The sequence below is a fragment of the Neltuma alba genome, unplaced genomic scaffold (genome assembly GCF_004799145.2).
Source record: "Neltuma alba isolate B1F8T4 unplaced genomic scaffold, ASM479914v2 tig00013463_pilon, whole genome shotgun sequence".
Classification (NCBI taxonomy): domain Eukaryota; kingdom Viridiplantae; phylum Streptophyta; class Magnoliopsida; order Fabales; family Fabaceae; genus Neltuma; species Neltuma alba.
In genome coordinates, this window is record NW_021637698.1 from 23588 (window position 1) to 40581 (window position 16994).

The 16994-nt window shown below is 34.4% G+C and overlaps 2 protein-coding genes across 2 annotated transcripts; both read left to right on the top strand.

The window, feature by feature from the left end:
* The first annotated feature begins 738 nt into the window (after positions 1-738).
* LOC114737568 (oxygen-evolving enhancer protein 2, chloroplastic) lies at positions 739-2717 on the top strand. Its single transcript, XM_028925519.1, has 4 exons — positions 739-1038; positions 1577-1809; positions 1947-1997; positions 2370-2717. Exons 1-4 carry the CDS (start codon positions 795-797, stop codon positions 2628-2630), a joined length of 789 nt encoding a protein of 262 aa, XP_028781352.1. The 5' UTR covers positions 739-794; the 3' UTR covers positions 2631-2717.
* Positions 2718-5224: 2507 nt separating this feature from the next.
* Positions 5225-15503, top strand: LOC114737564 (WD repeat-containing protein 26 homolog). The gene is made up of 5 exons (XM_028925516.1): positions 5225-5555; positions 6014-6913; positions 9776-9877; positions 13031-13660; positions 15123-15503. The coding sequence occupies exons 2-5, from the start codon at positions 6119-6121 to the stop codon at positions 15336-15338; spliced, it is 1743 nt and encodes a 580-aa protein (XP_028781349.1). The 5' UTR covers positions 5225-5555; positions 6014-6118; the 3' UTR covers positions 15339-15503.
* Positions 15504-16994: the final 1491 nt, after the last annotated feature.

A 16994-nucleotide genomic window follows, 5' to 3' on the forward strand; every position in this document is an offset into this window, starting at 1 on the left:
GATAATAGATGTTACTTAAAAATACATCAAAGTAGAAAATGTTGATTTGAACAAAAAAAAATGGCAGCCTTCAATTCTGGTCTCAAAACGGCGTAGTTTTTGGGTAGAGGAGGAGGGGATGGATGATAAGGGTTGAGGAGGGTGGCGGGTTCCTTTGATACAACCTCTGATTTTGTATTGGGGATTTATAATTTTATACTACGGTTCTAATTATAAGACTCAATTGATTAATTTGAGGAGATTGAAAAAAGAAGTTAAGTTAATTATTTGTAATAAATATGTATTATTTTTCCTAAAATATTCTTACTAATCAACTATATTGGCTAGGACTACAATTATTAGAAGGACTAAGTTGAGAAAAAATGTATAAATATGAGAGACAAAGTGGATTGAGGTCTTATATTTAGAACCAAAATAAAAATTAAATAAGGTATTAAGAACCAGAGGTAGTATTTTGGAGTTTGGACAGGTCATCACTTCCAACCCCTTGTGATCTTTTCTTAATTCCATCCTTGCCAAACACAGTCAAATGACGTGGAGACAATTGGCAAAGGTCTGCCACGTGGCAGCAAGAGAGCCCCTATAACCTGATCCATTGACAAGAATCTAATCCAAACTGAGCAAAAATCATCATCCATCCGTTTCCAAGCGCCACATTTCCATTGACTCATGAGTATCACAAACCCCGCATCCAAATTCAATTCCATTTCCAAGCTCACGATTATTACTACCATTCTCTGCAATTCACAGAGCGCTTAGGAGCTAGAGTGGTGAGTTTGGAACTGTTCACGACAATGGCCTCCACTCAATGCTTCTTGCACCACCACGCCCTCAGTACCGCTACTTCTTCTCCTACTCGTTCTTCTTCTCCTCAGCGTCTAGTGCTACACAACAAGCCAAACCAGATTGTTTGCAAGGCCCAGAAGCAAGACGATGACGGCAGCCTCGTCTCTCGCCGACTTGCTCTTACTGTGCTCATTGGGGTCGGTGCTGCTGCCTCGAAGGTCTCTCCTGCTGATGCTGCCTATGGGGAAGCTGGTATTGTCCTTTTTTCATTCTTGTGATGATGGAGAAATCTGTAGTGATTAGTGATTGATATGAGAATTTGGTATCACGCATAACCCAAAATTGGAAACGATGATGTTAATCAAGTTCTGGACAGAGAGACAAAGAATGAGTTTGTGATGATAGAGTCTACAATCTTCACTTTTGAACTGAAAAACCCATGTGGGGTGATGGAAATGCGTACTGTTTCATTTATTCGTCAAATGATTACTATACATATTACTCATGTCTTTGGTGAAATATTGCTGGTAATTAAGGAAGTTGGTGTATTGCTTTCTCCGAGAATTTATTTTATATCTGGTGCCATGCCATGACTACTTGAACTGCTTTGCTTTGCATTCTAACTGTTTGTGGTAATTAAAGCTTACGATTTACTCTGGGTCGATTGAGTAAAACTAGGCTGCAGATGTGCAATGAAAAAGGAACTGAGTTAATTGGATCTCGTCTGAATGGTTAAGATCAAGCGAATTCTTTGGGAAAATTGATCAAATTATGATTGCTTTGCCTGCAGCCAATGTGTTTGGAAAGCCAAAGACAGACACTGACTTCATTGCCTACAACGGAAATGGATTCAAACTCTCAATCCCCTCCAAGTGGAACCCCAGCAGGGAGGTTGAATACCCAGGTCAGGTTCTAAGATATGAGGATAACTTCGATGCCAACAGCTACGTCACAGTCACAGTCACTGATACTGATAAGAAATCCATTACTGACTATGGTTCACCTGAGGAGTTCCTCTCTAAGGTAAATTCGTGACAAGCTTCCACTTGTTTATGGATAAAGGGCTTTTTTTTTTTTTTTTTTTGTTATAGAAGCATACCTTTTTTGAATGACAGCAACTTCTGACTTAAACTCAAGAGTTGATTCTGCTTCTTTTTCAGGTGGATTATTTGCTAGGAAAACAAGCCTACTTTGGCAAAACTGATTCCGAGGTAATTAGATGGTTTGCTCTGTAACAGAACTATCTCGTGCCTACAGATTGTACACTTGGTTTAAAATCTATGTACAGACACACTTGAGTGTTTCATACAACTGCACTGCCATTGTAAAACCATCTTGACGAGAATCGTGAGATCATCAAATGGGAAATTTATTTCTTTATCATGTCCTTTGTTATTCAAAGCTGATATGTTAAAATGTGAGTGTTTCAACTGCTGATAGTAAAAGAGGAATGAGGCATGATGATCAGTTTAACAAGAATTCAGTCACAGACAGAGTTGATCACTTTTAAGCTTTGGCCTTATAAGAACAAACCAGACAAACTTGTGTGATTTAACGAGTTCTAAACTTTATTAACTGGCCAGGGTGGGTTCGAAGCAGATGCCGTGGCGACGGCAAATATCTTAGAGAGCTCATCGCCCGTGATTGGTGGGAACCAGTACTACTCTGTGACAGTGCTGACAAGAACTGCTGATGGAGATGAAGGCGGGAAGCACCAATTGATCACAGCAACAGTGAAGGATGGTAAGCTTTACATATGCAAGGCTCAAGCAGGAGACAAGAGGTGGTTTAAGGGGGCAAGGAGATTTGTGGAGAGCGCAGCAAGCTCTTTCAGTGTTGCTTAACAATTTTTAATACGTCAAAGGACAATCTGTATGTAAATCATCAACATGTGCATCTTAATTCCTAATTCATGTTTTGAGTTTCCTGGCCTTCCTTTTTTGTTTTTGTTTTTTGTCCCCCTTCCCCCCAAGGTTTCATTATTTTGAGGATATTTGTTATGATTTTAGCGTGTTTGGGATGAGGGAGTTTATAGATACTCGGTTGATTTTCACTGGGGTTCAATTCTCATTCACAGAATCTTTGTCAACTGCTAGCTTGAAGTGTATCAGCTCAAGCAAATTTGCAAACAAACACAATCATATATTCATATTCAATTAAGCATATTCAATCAAAATCAAAATGCACAATATCTTCCCTTGCTTTTTGCAAACTATACTGCTGCAAACAAAGCCTTTGAAAGGAAAATTTGTTATGAAAATTAAATTAAAGTCAAGATAATGTTATAGGTGGACTTCACCAAAGTACTAATAAAGCCAATCACGCAATAGTGCAACCCCAAATTGTGCGAGGGGCAACTTGCGTAATGGTAGAAATCAAGCAATGAACTAACGTGCAAAAGGGAGCAAAGCGGGCGGACTAAGTCAAAGAGTCAACAAAATCAACCCCAAGTACCGAGAATGGGTATCCAGATGTGAACCGTGCGGGAAGGAGAGAGCACAACGTGTGCTCTGTTCAAGATGAGGTAATTTTAACCCCTCCTACCTCTCATCCCTACTAGTTTGCTGGTAAATTGAATTCAATTATAAATATAAGATTTCAATCAATTTTATTCTTACACCAATAGGGAACGTGAGCTGAGTTAAGACCGTTGTGAGACAGGTTAATTTTACCCTACTGATGACAGTGTTACAATAGTAATTCAACCTAGTGTAAAAGAAAATGTTGATTCGCACAATTGGTTATCGCATTTGGTTTATCATTTTTTAGAAGAACTAGAAGATTGAAAAAATTTAAACTATGAAAGGCATCCGATTTAATACTATTTAAATAATTATATTTTTTTAAAAAAAAAAACTCATGAACTTCAAGCTCATGGAACACTTGTGTTCTGGTAATTTATGGTGATACTTTTCGTGTTCATTTGGTCAATAAATTTATGTATTTGGTTTTATATTTCGCTTCATAAAATTAAATATTAAGAATAGTTTCCAAAGTTAGATAGGGTTCGCTTTTGAGGTGCTTTAAATATTAATAATAAGCGCGAACTTCTTTTACACCCACAAAACACATTTCTGCAACGTGGTCCTTGAAGAAACATACAATGCTTCAATTTGGTCATCTAAATATGAATGTTCAATTTCCGCGCTTGATATGCTCACCATAAGATTATTTAGTGGAGATAAGTGACGGGTTAACAGAGAGTTTATATGATCATCAAGTAAATATGATGCAAGTATGTATGAAGTTTCAATAGGGCCATGACCAATGTGTTTAATTGTGAGGTTTTTAACTTGTAACTAATGAGAGTTAGTAGAAAGGGTTAATTTCTCACAACGTAGTAAATTAATATTTGAATTTTCACTTGAAGAAGCACTTACATTTAGTGCCAATAGTACTTCGAATGAGAGTGCTTCCAATAGAACGATACATATGTATAACAAAAAAAATTCTAATATGTGTTAATATAGATAACGTTTTAAGAGAGTTATTCTCAATTGGGTCTGATGATATTTAACTAATGAGAGTTAGCAAAAGGAATTGTTTCTCACAACGTGATAAATTAATATTTGAATTCTTAGTGGGAGAAGTACATACATTTGGTGTTCAACAGTACCTCAATAGGAGTACTTTCAATAGAAAGATACCTATGTGTAACCAAAAAAAAATTCTAGTTTGTGTTAATGTGAAAGCGTCTTTAGAAGAGTTATTCTCAAATAGTTTTGATAATACTTAAATACTCTTCTAGTCTTAAATAAAAACTCATTTTGTAGTGTAATTTATACTACAAAAAGGGTTTTATATCTGGGACTGAAGAAATATAATTCAATTAGATAGTCATATAAAGAAAAAATACAACCATCACCATATCAAATTATCAGGTGACTTATCCCTCTCTCCTCTCCTCTGTCCTGAATACAAATTCCTGTATAAGAGTTTGTTTTAGTTTTACATACAAGAACTTAATCTTTTTTATCTTTCAAATTTATAATTTTTTTTTGCTAAATTCTTTTTATTAACTGCACATATTTCAGAAAAAACCATACATATTTTTTTTTTATAAATATCTAACTATTTGTTTTAATTTTTACAAATTAACTATTCAGTTCTTACAGTATTATATATCAAAATATTTATGTTGGATGGTTTTCTTTTTCTCTTGGCGTAAACCTAACTAAATTGATACTATCAATCAAATGCTAAAAATGATTGACTCAGAAAATGATGCTTAATAATATTTGAAATTACACTAATGCATTTAGTTAGGTGAAGAATTAAGGTTGAAATTGAATGATGAGAGATTAGAAAACGTGGATGGTTGCGTTGAGGAACCAATAAAAAGGGTGATGGTTTGAGGAGCAAGGAAGGTATATACCATAGCCATACCAATACCAGAAGAAAGGAAGAGCCCAAAAGAGATTGGCAAAGGCGCAAGGGGGTGATCGTCATTTCGCGAGCGTAGTAGAAAGAAAGAAGCAGCTAAAGGGAAGGACAGGACAACAGAGAAAGAAAAAAGAAAATCAAAATTGAGAATTCCTGTGGGATTATTATTTATGTAATTCTCATTCCTTCCTTCCTCCTCCCTCTGCATATATAAATACCCCGTTCATCATCTGAAACCTTAGGGACAAGTTTTAGTTTGGGTGGGATTTTCGGCGTCTATTATCTCTGGTAACTGAAGCCAAGAACCGTCCAAGAACAAGTCGTCGGCGCGGTTGAAGTCACGATCGCGCCTCCGGCCTACTGCGGATCGTTCCCCTGCTGTTTGGGTAAGTCGGCGGATCGTTGTAACCGTCGTCATCTTATCCGGGTTCTTGTTCTGCTGTTTTTGGATCTGTAACTTTTGATGCCGATTCCTGTGTTTTACCTTGGTTTGATGGTATCTCTAATTTTTTGGGCCTTGGTTTGTTTGTTTCCGCGTAAAGTGGATTTTTTTTTTTTGGTTCCCTACTGTTGAGTCCAGCCTCTTTCTGGATGGGTGTTTTTGTATTTCACATAGTCTCTGCAGGACCTTTGCTGGGCATCGAGCTAATCTTTCATTTTTCGGTAGACTTTGTTAGTAACATTGTGCTTTGAAGCGGTACAGCTTGAATTTATTGCTCTTCTTCTTTGCCGTATTCATTTATTGTTTCAATGGAGGAGAAATTGAAGTTAAGATTATATGTTTAAACTCTGTAGCTTAATTTTTATGGTATTAACTGCTGATTCTTGGACCATTGATATGCAGGGATTTCTTTCTTTTGCGATTCTTCTGAGGTTTTTCCTGAGTTAAGTTATACTCTTGTATTGTTTTTCAAAGCTGAAAATATATATGGGCTGAGGTGCACATTTCATGGGAGGTGTGGAGGATGAAGAACCAGCCTTAAAACGAATGAAATTATCCTCTAAGGGATCAGTAGCCCTCTCAAACGGTTCATCTTCTGTTGAGCCCATTGGTGGCTCTAGTGATTTGATGGCTCGGCCCCTACAATCAGAAGGGGACGAAGATGTAGTTGGTTCAAAAGGAGTTATTAAAAGAGAGGAATTTGTCCGGATCATTGCAAAGGCTTTATACTCCCTTGGCTATAAAAAGAGTGGAGCACATTTAGAGGAGGAGTCTGGAATACCTTTACATTCATCTGTGGTAAATCTGTTTATCCAGCAAATAGTTGATGGTCATTGGGATGAAAGTGTCGTGACATTGCATAATATTGGTCTAGCAGATGAAAACACTGTCAGGTCAGCCTCCTTTCTAATTCTGGAACAGAAATTTTTTGAGCTTTTGGATGGGGAAAAGATCATGGATGCATTGAAGACCTTGAGGACTGAGATTGCACCACTTCGTATCAATAGTAGTAGACTTCGTGATCTTTCTTCTTGCATTGTGTCTCCATCTCCTTGTGGCAAAAATGGTTCCACTAAGCAAGGTATTGTGAAGGCGAGGTCTCGTTCAAAATTGCTGGAGGAATTGCAGAAACTGCTCCCTCCAACAGTATTGATTCCTGAGAGGAGGTTGGAACATCTAGTTGAACAAGCCCTTATCTTGCAAAGAGAGGCTTGCTTGTTTCACAACTCATTGGATAAGGAGATGTCATTATACTCTGATCATCAGTGTGGGAAAGATCAGATACCGTCTAGAACATTACAGGTTAGAGATGATGTCTTAAGTTATTTAAGGCAATACCATCCTTTTATTATTTGTTGATTGAAGAATTAAATCCTGTCTAATAGTTGAAGCTGTTTCCCTTTTCTTTTTTCCTCCCAGTAGGTATTTTATGCAGAGATCGTTATTTGGTTCTTACTGTTGTATGAAATACTGTATTTTCTTGCTACATCTGGTGGTGATACTTCATTTTTATGTTGCAAAGTTCTAGATTTGTGAATATTAATCTGGCTGTGAGTGGCAATGACCATTGGGTTTCATTTTCTTCTAGGATCTTCAATTCCCTCATTGATATTGGATGACTTAAACTATTCTTAGTGGATTATATTTACCGGTTTAATTATAACTAGACATGTTTCCCATGCATTGCAAGATAAGTTGCATCGTTCATGCTTATAATAGCATGACTTCTTATAGATTTCATTTTATATATTTATAATAGCATTACTTCTTATAGAGTTCATTATCTTGAATGTAGGACCTAATTTAAGAGTTGATGTTGATCTTACATGTAAAATCTATTTCACGTGTTTATCAATTTTTTCCCCAAATTAACTTTATTGATAATCCCTCAACAATAATCAAGTAGGAGAGGGAGAGAAGGAATGAATGAAGATGATTATGGTTTTTAGATAAAATATATCATATTGATGAATTTAACCAACATCCTTAATCTATTTAAACTAGTTAATTAGGTCTTATATTAAGGACAAGGTGAGTATATATTTATACTGGATGTTCCTGCATCACTTTCCTACTTATCGACTTTTACTAGTCTTGTGTTGATTCCTTTCTTTATTCAATCCGAGTTAAAGTACTTCTCTGGACATTGGGGAAGTGTCTGACTCTGCTACATTTTTAGGAAACTGCATCTACTTATAGTGATATGATGCCTTTTACCTTTGGTATATTGGCTGTTAGCTGCCCTACTTTAAATAGTAGCATCGTCACTTTTGTATGACACGGTTGGTGGGATCTCCATGGGCACAAATTTTTGACATTTCACCTAGTTCAACGACTTGAAGCATGCTGCTCAAAGCAGAAGGATGCCCTTCAGAAGACCCCACGTCACATGAATGATTTGCTTGCACTTTAGGTGCAGTGATGTACAAGTTGAAGTTTTGGTGAAAAAGATCCTTCTGTCCCCATCAGTTCTCCATCAATGCCATATCCAGCACCGGTAGTCACGTTGTGTCCCCTTGAGACGACTGGCACACCAGTGCGATACTTATTTAATCAGAATTTATCTTGCTGTACTGTAATTACTTTCCAAGTCCAGTCAAAGGATAAAGATCTGGTTTAGAAAAATTATTTTATTTTTATTTTATTTTCTTTTAAATTTCTTTAATGGTGGTGAATAGGAATAAAAGGTATCCTTTAAAAGCAAAGACAAACAATTTCAAACCCAAATCTGGGTTGGATGAAAGAGTAAAGCTATAGAATTTGTAGAATTTGCTGCTGGTTTAGTTGTTACCCCTTTGGTCTTATTTTTAGGGTATTTCCAGTGTATTTCACACAAAATAAAGAAAACTTTATACTGAATTTACTTTGCCTTAAAATATAACAACTTTCCAACTTTACCTTTATTTAATATATACACTTTCCAAGAGAATAACAAATAACAATCTATGCTATAATAAATGAAAGACATAATAATACGTTCATACTAAAAATTTAATGATGTGTTTTATAAATTTGACCAAGAAAAACCTTCTGTTTGCCTTATAAATAAGACTAGAGAAGTAAGCTGCCATTATTTGCATGTCTTTTATTATTCTTATAATATAGGTAAAATTAGAAAAGCCATGTGCTTGAGCATGTGACATGTTAGGGTTGCAAATCTGATTCTTAATTTTTCCATTGTAATCGAATATAAGTTCTGACTTACATTAAAGTCAAAAAACGGAGAAAAATATGCATGTAAGTTTTGAATTTTGTTGAATTTTATCAAACCAATGTGTAATTCTTCTTACATGGCATGGTTTGATTTAGTACAGCCTTTTTTTTTTTTTTTTGGGGTTTTGGGGTCCTTCCACTTGGTATTCAATCTTATGAGTCCTTAAAATGTGTTCATAATATTGAAGCCGCTAAAACAAGATCTGAACTGTAAACAAAACTGAAGCAAGTCATATGGAACTGATAAATTTTTGGGATGCAAAGTCACAGATGGAGGATTTGATTCTATGGTTGAAGCTTATTTTTTTCTCTGGTCAAATGGCAAAATCAATTCTTAAGTTTGCTAGTGTTCCATGATGGTGTTTATCACCATGTACTTTGCGCTCATTATTTTATCTGCAGAAATCATGCGTCATCTATTCTTTAATTAGTGTTTTAGATTATCATGGTTTTGCCGTCTTCTTACTAGGAAGGATAGAGTTCAGAATTTTGTGGGTAAATCATTTTAGGATGTTGATCTCCATTAAACTGTAAAATTAACTTATATAATTTCTGAGGGCTGACCACTGCTTTTTTGGAGCTGTGTAGATTAGACACCTTCTGAGAGCGTTAAACAGATGAGTAAGAAAATTGCATCCATCAATGGCAAGTGCGAATATTTTGATATAACATGTCAATTTATGAATCTATGGCACTGATCCTACTGAATTACCATTTGTAGCGGTTACTGAATACAAGAGCATTGCTATATGCCTGAGGCTATATTTTAGTGTTATTATTTTCCCTTGGTTGGTCTTTTTTTTTTTTTTTTTTTTATAGTTTTTAATTTTTATTTTCTTTCAAATTCTTCAGTGGTTTGGTTTGTTTCTAAATCTTGTATAACTTGGATAACAAAGTCCTTAATTTACAATGTCACATATATTCTAATTTCCTGATGCTCATTCCCAACAGGTATTAGAAGCACACAATGATGAAGTTTGGTTTGTACAATTTTCACATGATGGAAAATATTTAGCTTCATCATCAAATGATCGATCTGCCATTATTTGGGAGGTACATTGATACTGCTCTGGAAACATCCTTTTAAGTCTTTTGTCCGGTGACATTTATTTCTATATGATTATTTTAGATGTCCTATGTTATTGCTTTAATTCGCATACTTTGTTTCTTTCATTGTTCCAAGGATATCTGTATAATATAACTCTTGGTATTGTATTGCTGAATCGTTTCCAGTTCTAGAGCTTGTTTGGTTCTGTTTTTTGTTTTTTTGTTCTCAAAACAATTTTATGAAATTTTTTTGTAAAACAAGTTTTGGGGGGAAAAACCAAAAAAAAAGCGGTTTGGATAATTGTTATGAAGAATTACATTTGAAAATAAACATACTCAGATCGAAGGGTGAAGTTTTGATGAGAATTCAAATATTCAAAAGGAGAAAAAGCCATACCGAGTGAATGAGAAAGAATTTTCTAATTTTTTCAAACAAGAAATAAGAAATGCAAAGACAAAAAACAAGAAAACAACTAAAATTTGTTTTTGTTTTTAGTTTTTAAAAACAAATTTCTATTTTTTGTTTTTAAAAACACTTAACTAAAAACAAGTAGCCAAACAAGCTTTTTTTTAATTTTTAAAAACAAAAAATTGTTTTTAAAACAAGAAAACAAACAAGGCCTTGGTGTCTTCTATTTTTTATGTCGCGTCAATTGGTGATATTTTATTAGATGAAGTGGCTTAGCTCTGACTCTATAGAATGCCCTTTCAATGGGTAGACCTCCAAAAAAGAAGTTGGCGCTCTGGGTTAATGAGAACTATTATTGTTAGACCCAATGAATGTGTTGGTAAAACTGATTCCTGAAATCTCTATTTGCACTAAAATTTGACCACACAAAGAGCAGATATTTTTGACTTTGGGTTCAGTACAAGTGAAAACCCATCTGAACAGAAACAAAGATGAAAACCAACTCAAATTAGAGAACTCAATAATTGACCCAGGAATTTAAGCAATTAGTACCGTCTTTGCCAAGGTCTCTGGAACAATTGCATTTCTTGGCCACATGCTAACCAGGTTGCTGGAAGTGTTTAACCTACTTCCTATAAGGAGTGCCTCTGACCCGCTTCTAGTTGGTCTCCACACGTCAGTTAGTATTTTGTTCATTATCATTATGAGAAGCTTCTGCCTGTCTTTGATTTACATTCAACGTGATTTGAAATAGTGGTGATACATTCAATGCTATTTGTCAAGCCATCTCCAGGGTTTTCTAAGCCATGGCGTTACTTTCCTAGCTTGCTGTCCTTACATGGATCTTTCTGAAACAATGGGCTGGGATAATGAATTCCCATTGGCAAAGGTTTTGCAAACTCCTTCATAGATCTATAGTAATTTGTTAAAATGACCATTTCACTAATGGCTTAGACCCATTGCTGGCTAACTATTTGTGGTCATAGACGATTTGTCTGTTCCTCAAGTTTGTCATGATTTGATTGAAGGCAGATATAGATGGTGGAAGCAAGGAATGACAATAGGTTGAGCGGGTTAGAAGCAGCCTGATAGCACTAATTGTATCTGGTTGAAGTATTTATAAACTTGTAGCTCTCTAAAATGCTCACCAAATGACTCTTTTGCACCAGTTAAAATGCAAGGGATGCTGTTCTGGTGCAGGATTTTGGGCCGTTCAATATGTCCTCATTTGTCTTGAGTTATGAATACAGCTATTGTAATGTGACTCGCATGTTTTCCTGTTGTGTTCTACTGTTATTTTGATGTGGATTGACCATTTTTCATCATTAACTGTTTACTTTGGATATGTATCATGTAGTGGGGCTTTTTAAAGATTCAGGTTATCTCTGACATGATTTACTTCGCACTTAGAATTTACAAGGCTTGTTTTAAACCCAGGTTGGTCTCTAATGAAATATACAACTCCCTTAGTTACTGTTTGGTATGAGGAAAATGGAAAGAAGGGGAGAGGAGGAAAAATTCTAATGAGCTCTATTTAAAAAATTGGAGAAGTGGGGTTTTAAAATTTTAATAAAAAGAATAAGTAATATGAAAGAGTAATAAAAATTAATTAAAAGCTTTTGACCCTACTTGTTTAATTTTTTAAAGTGAGCTCATTAAAATTTTCCCTCCCCTTCTTTTCCCTCCATTTCCCTAATTCGAAACAGATATATAGTTTATTTCTGGATGATCGCTAATGAGTTTCATATCTTAGAATTGATATGTACCATATTGGACTCTCTCAAAGATTCAGGTTAGTCAATGATGAGGGTCTACTCTTCACTTAGAATTATGCAATTTGAGCTTTGCATGTTGACCTCTAGATCTTCTTCTTGTTCTTGTATTTAGGATGAGCTTCAATTGCCAGTATTAATCAATGTTATCCCTTAAAAGTTTTGCCCACAAGTAATGTCATAAAATTTCTCAGTCAGAAATATACAAGCATATATACATATTTAGGAGAGAAGCAATTGAATTATTGATGTTTGTAAAAATGATACTCTTCCGGTCCTTAATCCTTAATGCAGACCTAATTGTTGATATGATTTTGGTTTTAAATGTAACACCTATTTTTTATATTTATTATTATTTTCCTAAATTATCCTTATTGATACTTTCTGAACCATAATAAGTAGGATAGGGAGGGAGGATATTAAGAAAGATGACTATGGTGTTCTAGAAAAAACATGTTATATTTCTTATAATTAACTAACTTGTCTAACTTTCTCAATCTAATCAAATTAATTAAATAGGTCTTATATTAAGGATCGAAGGAATATATAATAAGATCCTCCCAAGCCTGTTCGCTTTTCAGTGTCTTCTGTTTCAGAATTTGAACCAGACTGTACCTGATATCCTGGTTCCTTCTCCAGTCAAGTAATGAGATTGGACATGTTGCAGAACCAGCTAACCCGTATATACTATATACTCAGATGGCTTTGAAGTGGTTCCAGAGGATCACTTCGATAAATCCTCTGATCTGAACGCCCTAATTATCACTGTTGGTCATAAGTTTGCATTTATCTAAATGGTTTGACTTACTGGATATGCCTTGTATTATTATTTTATTTCTTGATTTGGTTGTTTCCTTTATAAATGGCAACATGAACAATGTCTTCCACCCCCTGTGATTATTAGTGTTATATGCACATATCATATCCTCTCAATAGTAAATTAATGACAGGTTGTTTTTTGGATGCTTCCTTCAATAGGTTGGCATGGATGGTGGACTGTCTGTAAAGCATAGATTATCTGGTCACCAGAAACCTGTATCTTCTGTTTCATGGAGCCCTGATGACCAACAGCTCCTCACATGTGGAGTAGAGGAGGTCATTAGGCGTTGGGATGTTTCTACTGGTCAGTGCCTTAATGTCTATGAAAAAGCTGGTCTCGGCCTGGTCTCGTGTGCTTGGTCTCCAACTGGGAAGTATATACTTTCTGGCCTCAGTGACAAGAGCATCTGCACTTGGGAATTGGATGGGAAAGAATTGGAAACTCTGAAAGGACCAAGAACCCTCAAGATTTCTGACTTGGAAGTAATAGGTGATGAGGAAACTATTCTTAGTATTTGTAAAGAGAAGGTAGTTCAATTGTTCAACAGAGAAACAAAGGATGAGAGGTTCATTGAAGAGGACCAGACAATAACCTCCTTTTCTTTATCAAAGGATAACAGATTGATGCTGGTTAATCTTTCGAACCAAGAAATACATCTCTGGAAGATTGAAGGTGATCCTAAGCTTGTTGGCAAATACAAAGGCCATAGACGCTCCAGGTTTCTCATCAGGTCATGCTTTGGTGGACTGAAGCAAGCATTTATTGCTAGTGGAAGTGAAGACTCACAGGTATGCATTCATTAGCATTCTACATTTTACACATCGATGCTTCAAATGTGTGATCCTTTGAGAATATAATTGTCGAGAATTTGTAAGCTGAATTTATTTTACATCTCTTTAAATTCTGTTTCATGAGGGCGAATGCTTTTTTCTCATACATGTAATGCAGGGTTAAAATAACTAGGATAAATATTGGTATGAAATATTTATGAAATAGTGTTCTTCATGGATTCATTGGTTTTGAAACTTATAATTTAAGATGTCAGTAAAACTAAGAGTGAAGGATAGCTCACTATTCTCGGCAAAAGAAGTACCTCCCCTAAACGCAAGTGTCAAGAAAGTCTTAGGGTATGTTTGGATTAGCATTGGGCAAAACTGACTTATAGTCCAACTAATTTTTATAATTGAAGTTAGAGTAAAAGTCAGCTAGTGTAATGCAATTTATGTTTGGATAGGTGCTTATAAAAAGTCAGTTAAAAAAGTTAAAGTTGTTTGGATAATTAATAGAAAAGTTAGTTTAGTTATAAAATGACTGAAAATGACATCAACTATATTGAATAGTAATATTTGAAATTTTATGTTTTTAATGTGATAATAGTTTAAAAAAATACATAAAATTATTATGATAAAATATAAATAGTTTATGTGTCAAATTATAAAATAAAACTATTTGTTACGGAGAAAAATTTGAAAACACATTGTAGACAATTAATTAAATATACATAATAGACAAACATGAATATAAATTAAAATTCATTTAGTCTCTAATTAAAGTAAATGAAATCATATAACTAATTAGATTGTAAGCTTTTTATAATTTTTTCATAAGTCGGTTAGAAAAATTGATCTAGATTGCGTTGGATAAATTAGTTAGAAAAGTTACTTTTTCTTATAAGTCAACTAGAAAAGAAACCTCATCCAAACAATCTTCTGAGTCACAATAAGCCACAAACCTCAGTTTCATGTTTTTCCGTGTGCTTTTATCATTCCCAACGGCAATCAAAACGAGCCCTTAATGTACTTGAGTATGATTCCTAAGGCCTTGTATTTTGGTACTCTAACCCCAAGACATGGTGCATCGTTTGTAACCCTCAAGAACTAGAGTGATAAATCAGCATACGATTGTTACAATATGAAAATTTCAGCAGGCAAGAAGCTCGTTTCTCTTTGATGTGTAATGCAATATTGCGATCTTATGGTTACAAGTGTGACATAAGGGATCTTTTCTCTCTTAATGTTATATATATACTGCGTTCACCCTCAACTTCTTATGCTTTTGAGCACTGGAAGCCTCTAATTATTAACTTTATCATAACAATGCTTAAAGTGCTAGCTAGGCATTTTTCTCTCCAGCTTTTGTACGGGGGAAGGGTTTTACTTTCAAGTCAGCAGTCACTTCTGTTCAATTCTGTTGGACTACTCACTGAGTTTGAATTGATGGTATTTCCTTTTCCACTGTGGTTGTGTGTAGGTATATATATGGCACAGAAGTTCAGGGGAACTAATAGAGGCATTGCCAGGTCATTCTGGAGCAGTTAACTGCGTGACTTGGAATCCAGCAAACCCCCACATGTTGGCCTCAGCCAGTGATGACCGAACAATTCGAATCTGGGGTCTGAATTGTCTGAATGTAAAGTACCAAAATGCAACCTGCAATGGCATCCATTACTGCAATGGAGCAACTTAAAATTTGGAGCCATACTTATCATAATCACATTCCATTTCTTCTTTCTTTTGTCATTGCAATTGTGTAAATACTTTCACTAACACCACAAGTCGACATTCATGTCAAACATGCATCTGACTTTCTCATCTAGTTCTCATAATAAATTCATGTTTCATTTATCCTTTACCCTTTCTCGTTCTTTCCTGATGCATATGATTAGTTGACTTAGTTATAAAATCAAAGAAAACAATATATAAGCAGTTATCTTGATTATATTTATCAGGTTGTGAATTTACATACAACAAATATATGGTTTTTTGCAGTTTAGTGTTGGATGGTTATTTCCAAGTGTTTATATGCCTTATAATTTATTGGATTAATTGGCATATACTCCTTCTGATCCTATACTTAATTTTCAAATTTAAGAAGGCGTGTGGTTCATTTTATAAACCTTAATTTAGGTGTGTCTCAACATTTAATATAATTTTTTTAATTTTGCCTTTAAATATTTATTTTCTTTTCCTTGTCATACTATCATATCTTTTCATGCATTTTCTTTCCTCTTTTTTTTTTTTTTTTATTATAAGAGTATATTGACAAGTAAGATATTTTTAACTTATTTATTATTTTTAACTAATTTTAATTAACTGTTATTTGTGAATTAGTTATTTAAAATTTATATATTAGCTCAGAAGCAATAACAAATTGCATAAATTTTTGCCATTGTTTTGAAGTGTAGTTGGCATGAGTCTCATTGGAAATGCTAAATCTTTTTATTCACTCGAGAAAAAAAATATCAATGCTTTTATTTAGAGCCGTCAAAATGAGTCAAATGTGTTGACTCATAATTGGTTTGGGTTAACGAATTTGTTCATTTAATTTATCGTAGTTTGATGGTCTAAAAATAAAAATTTTGGTTGATTAGCAAATTCCATCGAACCAACTAAAAAATTGGGAGAATTATTATGAGATCTTAAGAGAATATCGTAATTATTAGTATGTTTTAATGATAAGTTAGAAGTATAAATTTATTGTTATTTCTTACACTAAAACTTGTCATTATATATTATTCAGTTGTTGTGAGATTTTTTAATGAATGTATTGTATAATTTTGATGTCCTAGCTTCAATATTTTTTTCCCTTAAAAAGTGTCATTAATCATCATTCATAATGCTACAATATAAATAAAAACAACTATCAATAAACATATTAATAAATTATCAGTTTATTGTATTGAAAACCATGCAAGTTATCAATTATTAGTATAAAAATGAGTGGCAACATCATCTGAAACGAGAGAATTCTTGTATTATTTAAAACTCGAAAAGGTTATTGGTAAAAGTTTATTTGTTGTCCATTTTAGTAATAGTTCACGATCCAGCTTATTCAAATTGACGAATTAAACAAACTAGTTCATTACTAACTATGAACCGAACATAGTTAGTAACAAGTTAGTTCATCATATTTAGCCCATTTTAATGGCTCTATCTTTAGTATTGACCTAAATGTTTTTGGTGTTTTCACTTGTACCATGAACAATATTTTTGTGAAATATACCAACAGGGTTGGGTCCAGCAGAAGGGACTAGTTCATCACAACGTAGCGAACCAAGATTCGAATCCCTGTTGGAAGAAGTACCCATATTTAGTACTTAACAGTGCCTTGAATAAGATTGCT